Source organism: Ceratotherium simum, chromosome 23 (assembly GCF_057802395.1).
Source record: "Ceratotherium simum simum isolate JZ-2026a chromosome 23, ASM5780239v1, whole genome shotgun sequence".
Taxonomy (NCBI): Eukaryota; Metazoa; Chordata; class Mammalia; order Perissodactyla; family Rhinocerotidae; genus Ceratotherium; species Ceratotherium simum.
In genome coordinates this window covers 30787023-30800013 of record NC_141922.1, presented here as the reverse complement: position 1 = coordinate 30800013, position 12991 = coordinate 30787023, and the positions used below count along the sequence as shown (strand labels likewise).

Sequence of the window (12991 nt, the reverse complement as noted above, 5' to 3'; positions counted from 1 at the left end):
AATGGAGATAAGTGATTTAACTGATAAAGAGTTCAAAATAACAGTCATAAAAATGCTCACCAAGCACAAGAGAAGAATGGATAAACAAAGTGAGAACTTCAACAAAGAGACAGAAAAGATAAGAAAAGATAAGAAAGTACTAAAGAAAAGTCACAGAACTGAAGAATACAATAACTGAACTGAAAAACACACTACGGGGTTCAACAGCAGACAAGATGATGCAGAAGAAAAGATCAGTGAACTCAAAGACAAGGCAGTGGAACATACCCAATCAGAGCAGCAGAAAGAAAAAAGAATGAAACAAAGTGAAGACAGCTTAAGGGACTTAGGGAACAACATCAAGCAGAACAACATTCTCATTATAGGGTTCTCAGAAGGAGAAGAGAGAGAGAGGGGGGCAGAAAACTTTCCTAACCTGAGGAAGAAAAGACATCTATATCCAGGAAGCCCAGGGAGTTCCAAAAAAGATGAACCCAAAGAGACCCACACCAAGACACATTATATTTAAAGTGTTAAAAGACAAAGACAAGGAGAGAATCTTAAAAGCAAGAGAAAAACAACTTGTTATGTACAAGGGAACCCCATAAAACTATCAACAGAAATTTTGCAGGCCAGAGGGAGGGGCATGATATACTCAAGTGATAACAGAAAAAAATTTCCAACCAAGAATACTCTACCCTGCGAAGTTGTCATTTGGAATGGAAAAAGAAGTAAAGAATTTCCAGACCAGCAAAAGCTGAAGGAGTTCATCACCACTAGACTGGCCTTACAAGAAATGTTAAAGGAATTTCTTTAAGCTGAAACAAAAGGGTACTAATTAGTAACAGAAAAACTTATGAAAATATAAATAAATCTCACTGGTAAAGGCAAATTATGTAGTAACTTTCAGAGTAATCTAATGTTGCAAAGGTGGTGGATTAATCACTTACAAAGCTAGTATGAAGGTTAAAAGACTCGGGCCGGCCCTGTGGCTTGGTGGTTAAGTGCGCGCGCTGCGATGCTGGTGGCCCGGGTTCGGATCCCGGGTGCGCATCGAGGCACCACTTCTCTGTTCATCCTGAGGCCGAGTCCCGCATACAGCAACTAGAAGGATGTGCAGCTACGACATACAAATATCCACTGGGGCTTTGGGGGGAAAAAATAAAATAAATAAAATCTTAAACAAAAAAAAAAAAGGTTAAAAGACAAAAGTAGTAAAAATAACTATAACAATAACTTCTTAAGGGATACACAAGATAAAAATATATAAATTGTGACATCAAAAACATACAATGTGAGTGGGGTAAAAATGTAGAGCTTTAGAATGCATTCAAACTTAAGTTCTTATCAACTTAAAATAGACTATTATAAGTTGTTATATGTAAACCTCAAGGTAACCACAAAGCAAAAACCCATAGTAGATACACAAAAGATAAAAAGAAAAGAATCTAAGCATACCACTACAGAAAATCATCACATCACAAAGAAGAGAGCAAGAGATGAAGAAAGGAACAGAGGAACTACAAAACAGCCAGAAAACAATGCAAAAAAACGACAATAAGTGCATACCTATCAATAAGTACTTTAAGTGTAAATGGATTAAATTCTCCAATCAAAAGACACAGAGTAGCTGAATGGATTTAAAAAAAAAGACCCATCTATATGCTGCCTGTAAGAGACTCACTTCAGATGTAAGGACACACACAGGTTGAAAGTGAAGGGATGGACAAAAATATTCCATGCAAATGGAAACCAAAGGAAAGCTGGGGTAGCTATACTTATATCACACAAAATAGACTTTGAGGCAAAGACTGTAATAAGAGACAAACAAGGTCATTATATAATGATAAAGAGGTCAATCAACAAGAAGATATAACATTTGTAACTATTTATACACCCAACACAGAGGCACCTAAATATATAAAGCAAATATTAACAGACCTAAAGAGAGAAACAGACAGCAATACAATAATACTAGGGGACTTTAATACCTCACTCTCACAAATAGATCATCCAGACAGAAAATCAATAAGGAAACACTGACCTTAAACAAAATGTTAGGCCAGGTGGACTTAACAGACATATACAGAACATTCTATCCAAAAGCAACAGAATCCACATTCTTCTCAAGTGCACATGAACTATTCTCTGGGATAGATCAAATGTTAGGCGAGAAAACAAGTCTTAATAAATTTAATAAGACTGCAATCATATCAAGCATCTTTTCTGAGCACAATGGTATGAAACTGGAAATCAATTACAAGAACAAAACTGGAAAATTCACAAATATGTGGAGAGTAAACAACACGCTACTGAACAACCAATGAGTCTAAGAAGAAATCAAAAGAGAGTTCAAAAAATACTTTGAAAAAATGAAAATGGAACTACAACATACGAAAACTTATGGGATGCAGCAAAAGCAGTTCTAAAAGAGAAGTTGATAGCAAAAAAACACCTACATGAAGAAACAAAAAAAATCTCAAACAAACTAACTTTATACTTCAAGAAACTAGAAAAAGAACAAACAAAGGCCAGAGTTAGTAGGAGGAAGGAAATAAAGATTAGAGCTGAAATAAATGAAACGGAGACCAAAAAGCAACAGAAAAGAGCAATGAAACTAAAAGCTGGTTCTTTGAAAAGATAAACAAAATTGACAAACCTTTAGCTAAACTTCCCAAGAAAAAAGAGAGGGCTCAAATAAATAAAAGCAGAAATGAAAGAGAAGATGTTACAACTGATACCACAGAAATAGAAAGGATCATAAAAAGACTACTATAACAATTATATGCCAACAAAGAAGAAATGATTAAATTCCTAGAATAACAACCTAACAAGACTGAATCATGAATAAAAAGAAAATCTGAACAGATTACTAAAAAGGAGATTGAATCAGTAATCAAATATCTCCCTATAAACAAAAGTCCAGGACCAGATGGCTTCACTGGTGAATTCTACCAAACATTTAAAGAAGAATTAATACCAATCCTTCTCAAACTCTTCTAAAAAATAGAAGAGGAGGGAACACTTCCAAACTCACTTTACAAGGCCAGCATTACCCTGATATGAAAACCAGACAAGGATGCCATAAGGAAAGAAAATTACAGGCCAATATCCCTGATGAACATAGAAGCAAAAATCCTCAACAAAATATTAGCAACCCAAATCCCATACATTAAAAGGATCATACAATATGATTAAGTGAGGTTTATTCCAGGGATGCAAGGATGGTTCAACATCTGCAAATCAATCAACATGATATACCACATTAACAAAATTAAAGATAAAAGTCATATGATCATCTCAATAGATGCAGAAAAAGCATTTGATAAAATTCAAGATCCATTTATGAAAAAAACTCTCAACAAAGTGGGTATAGAGGGAACATACCTCAACACAGTAAAGGCCATATATGACAAGCCCACACCTAATATCATACTCAATGATGAAAAGCTGAAAAGTTTTCCTCTAAGATCATGAGGAACAAGACATGGATTCCCACTCTAGCCAATTTTATTCAACATAGTGTTGGAAGTCCTAGCCAGAGCAATTAGGCAAGAAAAAGAACTAAAAGGCATCCAAATCAGAGCCAGCCCTGATGGCCTAGCAGTTAAAGTTTGGTCAGGTTCAAATCCCAAGGCATGGAACCATACCACTCATCTGTCAGTAACCATGCTGTGGTGGCAGCTCACACAGAAAAACTAGAAGGATCTATAACTAAAAGATACAACTATGTACTGGGGCTGTGGGGAGAAAAAAAAAAAAAAGAGGAAAATTGGCAACAGACGTTAGCTCAGAGCGAATCTTTCCCAGCAAAAAAAAAAAAAAAGGCATCCAAATCAGAAAGGAAGAAGTAAAACTGTCACTATTTGCAGATGACATATTATATATAGGAAAAAAATCCTAAAGATTCCACTACAAAACTGTTAGAACTAACAAATTCAGTAAAGTTGTAGAATACAAAATCAACATACGGAAATCTGTTGAATTTCTATACACTAATAAACTAGGAGAAAAAGAAATTAAGAAAACAATCCCATTTACAACTGCATCAAAAAGAATAAAATACTTGGAATAGGTAAGGAGGTAAACAACCTGTACGTTGAAAACTCTAAGACATTGATGAAAGAAATTGAAGACGACACAAATAAATGGCAAGATATTCTCTGTTCACGGACTGGAAGAATTAGCACTGGTAAAATGTCCATACTATCCAAAGCAATGCACAGGTTTAACGCAAACCCTATCAAAATTCCCATGGCATTTTTCACAGAAATAGAACAAACAATCCTAAAATTTGTATGGAACCACAAAAGACCCCAAATAGCCAAAGCAATCTTGAGAAAGAACAAAGCTCAAGACATCACACTCCCTGATTTCAAACTATATTACAAAGCTATAGCAATGAAGACAGTATCATAACGCCATAAAAAGAGACACATAGATCAATGGAACAGAACAGAGAGCCCAGAAATAAACGCACACGTATATGGTCGATTAATTTACAACAAAGGAGTCAAGAACATACGATGGGGGAAGGACAGTTTCTTCAATAAATGGTGTTGGGAAAACTGGACAGCCACATTCAAAAGAATGACACTGGTCCACTGTCCTATACCACACACAAAAACTAACTCAAAATGGATTAACAATTCGAACATAAGACCTGAAACCATAAAACTCCTAGAAGAAAACATTAGCAGTAAGCTCCTTGACATCAGTCTTGATGATTTTTTGGATGCGACACCAAAAGCAAAGGCAATAAAAGCAAAAATAAACAAGTCGGACTATATAAAACTAAAAAGCTTCTGCACAGCAAAAGAAACCATCAAGAAAATGAAAAGGCAACCTGCCAAATGGGAGAAAATATTTGCAAATCATATATCTGATAAGGAGTTAATATCCAAAATATATAAAGAACTCATACTACTCAATACCAAAAAAACAATTAAAAAATGATAGGAGGAACTTAATAGACATTTTTCCAAAGACGACGTACAGATGGCCGACAGGTACATGAAAAGGTGCTCAACATTACTAGCAATAGGAAAATGCATATCAAAACCACAATGAGATATCACCTCACGTCTCACACCTTACAGGGTCTGGGAGGTGGGTGAAACAGGAGAAGGGGGTCAAAAGGTACAAACTTCCAGTTATGAAATAAATAAGGACTGAAGGGGTAATGTACAGCATTGGCCATAATTAATAATACTGTATTGTATATTTGAAATTGCTGAGAGTAGATCTTAAAAGTTCTCATCACAAGAAAAAAAATTTTTAACTATGCAGAGTGACAGGTGTTAACTAGACTTATTGTGTTGATCATTTCATAATATATACAAATGTCGAATCACTATGTTGTACACCTGAAACTAATGTTAATTATATATATCTCTAATATATCTCATTAAAAAAGAGAGAATCTTTAGTTTAAATCATACACTAATTGGACTTAAATCAGCAATTAACATTGTGATTCAAAAGTTTAAAAGTTATATACAAAATGCTGGGAATGTTTCATCAAATACTGTCTCTAAAAACTATGATGCAATGAGGGATGATTGTATATTTCTTAACTTTCTGAGGATAGAACCTGCTTATAACAGAAGACTATCATTCATGCTTTTAGGAACACATTTTATTCAGAAGTAGGAACTGACTCTAGTGGCTTAGAATTTTCAAATTGCAATTTATGATCTCAGTGTTTAGAGGGAATTATGGTGAAGCATACTGCAAGTTCACAGATCTAGTTTCTAATACTGATTCTGTCTTTGATCTCACATAAACCTCATCTACCTTAGCTCGGCCTAAAACCTCTGCAAAATGAAGAAGATGAAATATAGTTAGTTCTACAGATCTAAAGTTTTTTCAAAGTTGGAAGGATTGTCCCTGTTTATTACATATTACACTTCTCCATTCCTGATGTTTCTACCTATGACACCGAGAAGTTCCATAGCTATGACACTCCAGCTTCTATAAATCCGTAAGGAGTGAAATGGCATCTGGTTGGCAGATATAAGAAAAATCCAAGCATGTTCTGCTCAGTTCTATCAATTTTTTCCTCTAGGGAACTAGAGGTCTCAGAGAATAAGAGGTTTCCACTGCTCCTCCAAGGGCAGCCAGAGCTGGTTTAACATTGCCTGTGACTACTGTTAAATCTGCTGAATTTTAGGTTTAGTGAGCAGATGAGGCTTTCATACTATAATGTGTCAGTAAGGAAAGGTTTTATTTTGGTCCCCTTCTGTCACTCCTTGGTTTTAATTCTTAACATGCTCAAACATAGGAAATGAAGAAGTATCATTAACTAGAGGCCTCTCAGTGAACAACATTAAACTACTGATCAACACTACTTAGCAGTACTAAGATGAACCGAAATTCTCAGAGAAACTAAGTTTAAACATAGTATTTTATGACATCTAAGATCAGGTGCCCTCCCTATATAACTTAGGCAGGAAAGAGTACAGGGACAGTACAGAAACTCAAAAGTTACAGCTACTAAGACTATAACTTTAGGAAGAGAGGCCTGATTCCTCATTACAAGAACAAATAATAATCTACGATTAGTAAGATTCAAGAGTCTTCCATCAGTCACACTTAAGAGTGATTCTCTAAAATTTAACCCAGGACAGTAAGAGTATTTGTGTAATGGCCCTTATTTACTCACAATTAGCGGAGTCATCAATGGCATTATGCCAAAACTAAACAACATCTAGGAACCAAAACTCCTAGATAATCTAAGAAAAACTTCGATTATCTGAGATTTGGATCACGCCCAGGCTGCATAAAACCATCTGAACAAGAACCCTGTTTACTCTTCAATTAGAAGAGTGATTGAATAGGAAGAGGAGACAGAAAGGTATAGGCAAATTTCTTGAGATTCAAGATGGACCTAAAACAATTTTTATTTTTATGACTGTCACCAAGAGATCAGTCTAAAAATATTTATTAAGCACCTATAATGAATCAGAACCTTTGGTTGGTGTTAGGTACACTGTGGTGAGCAACATGTCATCTCTGTGCTTTTTAGAAGTTATTGGTGTTGGGGAGGAGAGCAGTGCAGATATAGAAATTAATTATAAAAGTATTTAACTTTGGTACAGCTTCAGTGGCACTTTTCCCTAGCCACTGGTCTTCTGCCATTTCACCTCATCTGTCTACATTGTCTACATAGGCATATAAGCTAAAAATGCTCATTTTTATAACTCCTTTAAGTACTATAATGTCCAGCCATTAGTTAAAGAAAGTTAAATATCCCAAACAGCAAAGGATAGTGAGTGAGAAGAACAGTTAGGAATTTGCTTATAACCAATCAGATGTTGGTCTGCGACTTAGATTCGGTAAATCAAGTTCCCATAACACTTTTGATTTTGTTGCCATGAATTTTGCTAGAATACACTCTCCTCTCAACCTCTACAAGACAAAGAAACACACTAGGCCAAACTTGGCAGAAACTTCCAAGAATTTTCTTGAAAAGAGAGCCTTTAAACCCTATATCAAAGACTGAGAGGTCTAACAACAAAATAACAAAAGACCAAATTGTTCTCTCTCTTCTATTACTTTCGCTTGGACTGAGACTCCTAAAGCCCCAATACTTCTGGTTTTAGTAATAAGACTAAACTAATTTCTACATGCACAGGTCCAAATTAGCCACTGATTTGCTATGGAGACCGTTCTCACATAAACAACTCTATGAAACACTCACTTGGTTATATAGTATTAAGTAATGATTAATGATTCTCCTAAGCAAGGCTATCTAATAAAGTTCTAAATTTAAAAAAAATCTACATTTACAAAGCTGAGGACCACACCCTGGAATACAGTGACTACACCAAGCTAGTCTAAGCAACGTTCTTCAGTATCTTGATGCACACATCTCAAAGCTTTTGAGCAGAATACAATTTTGAAGGAAAAAATTAATCAATTTATATATACTTATGGCATACCAGGGAGAGAGGAAAAAAAATTCCAGATGAATTAAAGAGTCAGATAAAAATATTCCAAAATGAGGGGAAAAAAGGACAAAACTAAATCACTTGAAATAGAAGAATTTTTCAAGTTAATAACAGGTCACACAAATCACTAAGAAACATTAAAACAAGTAAATGAAAAAATTCTTCACAAAAGAAAAAATAGTCAAAAGAAATATATGAAACAGTCAACAGTAAAAAAAAAACAAAACAGATTAAAACAAGATCCTGCATCTCGCACACCAATTAGCTAGGAACAAATAAAAATTGAAGGGGCAGGTAAAGATGTAGTGAAACAGGTGATAACTGCCAACGCTACTAACGAGATTATAAAGTGGAAATCAATTTGTCAGAGCCTTGTCATTAATTTGACTTCTGTAACTTTTTATTAGATAAATACCTCTGAATATAGAAAAGGCTTCATGCAAAAGAGAGATTTAAAACAATAGCATCATCATGAAGAATGCAATTCAAGAAAAAATATATAAAAGATGCATACCGTAATCTGTAGGACAACCACTACACACACACGAACACCAGCAATAACATTACAGTATAATCCAACCAATTCAGAGATTGAAATAACGTGAGAACATAAGGAAATGCATATGTCATAATGTTGAATGAAAAAAGATATCAAGTTATCATATATTACAGACACAACTGTATATAAAAACCTGCACAGAAAAAAGCCAATTGAAAGATATCAAATATACAATAGCACCATACAAAACAACATTGTTTTGTTGGGGGTGGTGGTATGAAAAATTCTACTTTACAGAGTGATGAGATTTATATCAGAACCAACTGCCAATCAAGCCATCTTCACAAAATACATATTTGGTCAATCAATTATCATCTCATCTAATTAACTTCTATTTATTCACAAATTTTTAGAAATATGATCAAGAACTTACCACATGAGTAGTTTTTAACGTATTGCCATCAAATCTGCATAAACTGGAGCTCTCTTCAAAGAAAATATCACATTCTTCTAACTCTTGAGCATTACAAGGAGGTTTTTCTTTATCTGGATTTGGATTCTTAGACCAGAAGATAAAATAAACAAACAACAATAAAATATTTCTTCATATTTAAAAATGTTAAGTTACAACAATAACTAAAAACTAAATTTCAGACCCATGACCAATAAAAACCTAATCAACAAAAACAGACACAGAAATGACAGAATGATGGAATCAGCAGAAAAAGATAGTAAAACAGCTATTATAAACATGTCTATATACTCAAAGACGTAAAGAAAAACATGAACATGTTGAGGGAGGTAAAGAAGATATAAAAAAGAACCAAACTGAACTTCTAGATATGAAAATATAATATCTGAAATGGAAAATAAAATAGATGGGATACACAGCTGATTAGACATTGCAGAAGAAAAGACCAGTGAGTTTGAAACACAGGAATAGAGTCTATCTAAAATGAAACACAGAGAAGACAAAAAATAAAAACACGGAATCCCAGCGACCTGTGGAATGCTATCAAATGATCTAACATATGAGTAACTGGAAGGCAGCAGGAAGAATGGAAAAAGTTTTTTATAAACAATGGCCAAAACGTTTTCAAATCTTATGAAAACTCTAATCCTATAGATTCAAGAAGGTCAAGAATCTCAAGCATCAACAAATATAAAAAAAAAAAAATCACAGCAAGTCACATATTGAAATTGCTGAAAAGCAGTAATAAAGAGAAAATCTTAAAAGCAGCCAGAGGAGGAAAAAAACATATAAACAGAGGAATAAAGACACAAATGATAGCCAACTTCTCATCAGAAACTACTATGCAAGCCAGAAAACAATGGAGTATATTTGAAGTTCTGAAAGGGAGAAAAAAAAGACAACCCTATCAACATTGACTTATATACTTGACAAAAAGCTTTAAAAAAGGGAGACAAGATATTTTTGCAGACAAACAAAAGCTGCGAGAATTTATCCAGCAAACCTACACTACAAAAAATTGCTAAAGGAAGTTCTTCAGCCAGGGAAAAATGACACCAGACGGAAATTCGAATTGACACAAAGAAACATAGAACAGAGGAAATGACAAATATGTGGGTCAGTGGAAGACTTTTTTCCTCGTTTTTAATCTCTTTAAAAGAGAACTGACTGACTAAAGCTAAAATAATAATGTATTATTAAGTTTATAACATACAGAAATAATGTATGACAAGATAACACAAAGGATGGAGGAATGAAAATATATGGTAAAGTTCTTAAATTATAAGTGAAGTGATACAGTATTTTTTGAAGACAGAGGGTGATAAGTTAAAAACGTATACTGTAAACTTTAAAACAACCACTAAACACATACATAGGCAAATATCCACCCAAACAAAAACATAGAAGTATAGCTAATAATAAGCTAAAAGTAGAGATAAATGGGATCACTAAAGTAATTTTAATATGTTACATTGCTTAAATGCAAGAATCACTGTCTGGTCTTATATCCCTCATAAGGTAAAGGGATGACAATTTTAGTGACAAATTATACATACACATGTACATAATACAATTCTACAACAACTGACAAAATGTCCACACACTCAGTTTGCCAAAACTCAGTCATGTTATTGAGAATTAATGAAATGACCTGAGAAGTTTGTGAAACTAAATGGCTGGGAGTTACAGAGGATCTGTATTATCAAATCTGTCCATGGCCCAGTTGGAATATGGAGACACTTAGTTGTGGTTGTCGGCTCCAGTCTAAACATCAGTGGAAACAGTTCTGGTTGCTGTGGCTAGCTAAGAAGGCAATTCCAGCAATTAGCTGGAGCCATTTTGTCACAGTGACTCAAGAAGATACAGTCATACATTGCTTAATGACGGGATATGTTCTAAGAAATGCATTGTTAGATAATTCTGTTGTGTACTTACAAGGAGTGTACTTACACAAACCTAGATGTGGTAGAGCCTACTACACACCTAGGCTATATGGTACTAATCTTTTGGGACCACTGTCATATATGCAGTCCATCGTTTACCAGTATGTCATTATGTGGTGCATGACTGCACAGATGTCCAGCAGCACAGAAGGCACCTTCCACATTCCTCCCTCCTTTCCTCTTTCAATTACCCATAGATTAGAGATAGGGCAAAAATTAAAAGTTCAGGACTATTAAGGCAGCCGGTACTTAACAGGACAAGATTACAGAGAAAAGGGAATAGCAGAGAAGAGAACCCAAGCCTACGCTGCTTTCCTAGAGCCATTTACTGATTTCCAAGCTGAGTTGAAAAAGATATGTGGAAAGCAGCAGATAAGGGGCTAAAAAGCTGAGTTTTCATATTATGAAAGAGCTGGGAAACAAAAATTAGAGATCAGGGCCCACACAGGAGGAGAAGCCCTGATAAACATCCCCGACTTTCAGTTGTGATTCATAAAAAGTTCTACCCTAGGAGTAAGAACAAACAAGGAATAAATATCAGCCAAGTAAAGAACTGAAACCCAGCATCAAATCAAATCAATCCCTAATGGGATTAAGATAGTCTGAAAATTTGGGGGATGCAGCTAAAGTCATGTTTAGAAGGAAGTATATAGCATTAAATCAATCATCTGAGCTTTCATCTTCAAAAAAACAGCAAAATCAATCCAAAGTAAGCTTTAAAAGGGAGAAAAAAATAAATGTAGTAACAGAATGAATGAAATTGGAAACATAGAGGGGGAAAAAAAAAAGATCAATGGAAATAGATGCCCAAAATAATCCCATACCTATTAAAGAAATTAAATTCATGGTTAAAAACCTTCCAAATGAGGAAACTCCAGTCCAGATAATTTCACTGGCAAATCATACCAAATATTTAAAGAAGAAATAATGCCAATTCTACACAATCTCTTCCAGAAATAGAACAAGAAGGAAATACTCCCCTACTCATTTTAGGAAGTCAGCATTACCCGATACCAAAACAGGATAAAGACAGTAAAAAGACAAAACAAAGCTACAGATCAATATTCCTCACAAACATAGATGTAAAACTCCTCAATAACATATTAGCAAACCAAAACCTGTAATACGTAAAAAGGATAATATATCATGCATTTATCCTACAAATGAAGAAAATGCATTTGACAAAATTCTACAGCCCTTCATGATAAAAACTCTCAGTATCCTAGGAGAATAGAAGGAATAAAAGGAAATTTCCTCAATGTGATAAACAGAATCCATCATACTTAATGGTGAAATATTCCATTCTTTTTCCCAAGATCATGAATAAGGCAAGAATGTCTGCTTTCACTATTTATCACTTCTATTTTATAGCAGATTAGAGGTTCTAACCAATGCAGTAAGGCAAGAAAAAGTATAAAGATTGAGAAACACAAAACTGCCCTCAGTTGCAGATGACAAGATTGTATGTTTGTTTTTTTCAAAATGTAACAAACACACTGGTGTTCAGGCATAAATAACTTACTCACATATACCAATATTCATTTGAAATCATCAAGTTTAAAAGGGAGCTGGCAGCAATTATCTACAATCTCAAAACAAGCCCCCACTACCATCACTATTATATCCCCAGAGCCCTATCACAATAAATACCTGCTGAATGAATGAACATAGGGCAACGCAGTCTGCATGGCTAACTGTAACAAAAGGGCTAAATCAAAGTTTGGTAGTCTTATATACGAATTACAGTGATTCCTGAAATTTTCAATTATTGTTGGCAAACATGAAACTTGGTTTCTCCATTTTAGCCATGTTTTCTTTTGATAGTGACATTTAATTTCAATATTCTAATCTTTCCTTTCTACCTTTGGATGCAACTAACCCTATAGCATAAATACATCTTATAGTCTTCCTCATCACTATAATTCCAGATGGCATTAAGTCAGACATTTTACATGTGCTGATATAATTTTTAGTGAATGAACATATAACTGAAATTGCAGTATACTGCTATATTTGTTCAAATTCTTAACATTATCTTAAAAGTTATCAGAGTGGGAATACATTCAACAAAATCTCATAGTTGAATGAGTAGTGTATTATCATTGTAATAATTACAATGAATTACTTTGTCAATCTAAAATAATTG

At 34.3% G+C, this 12991-nt stretch overlaps 1 protein-coding gene across 1 annotated transcript in view; it reads right to left on the bottom strand.

Annotated features, from left to right (window-relative positions):
- Positions 1-12991, bottom strand: part of NUDCD1 (NudC domain containing 1) — a 69585-nt gene that overhangs the window by 20525 nt on the left and 36069 nt on the right. Inside the window, exon 8 of the mRNA XM_087447541.1 lies at positions 8864-8989. Within this exon, the coding sequence (XP_087303667.1) occupies positions 8864-8989 (126 nt within the window). The remainder of the gene's footprint in view (positions 1-8863; positions 8990-12991) is intronic.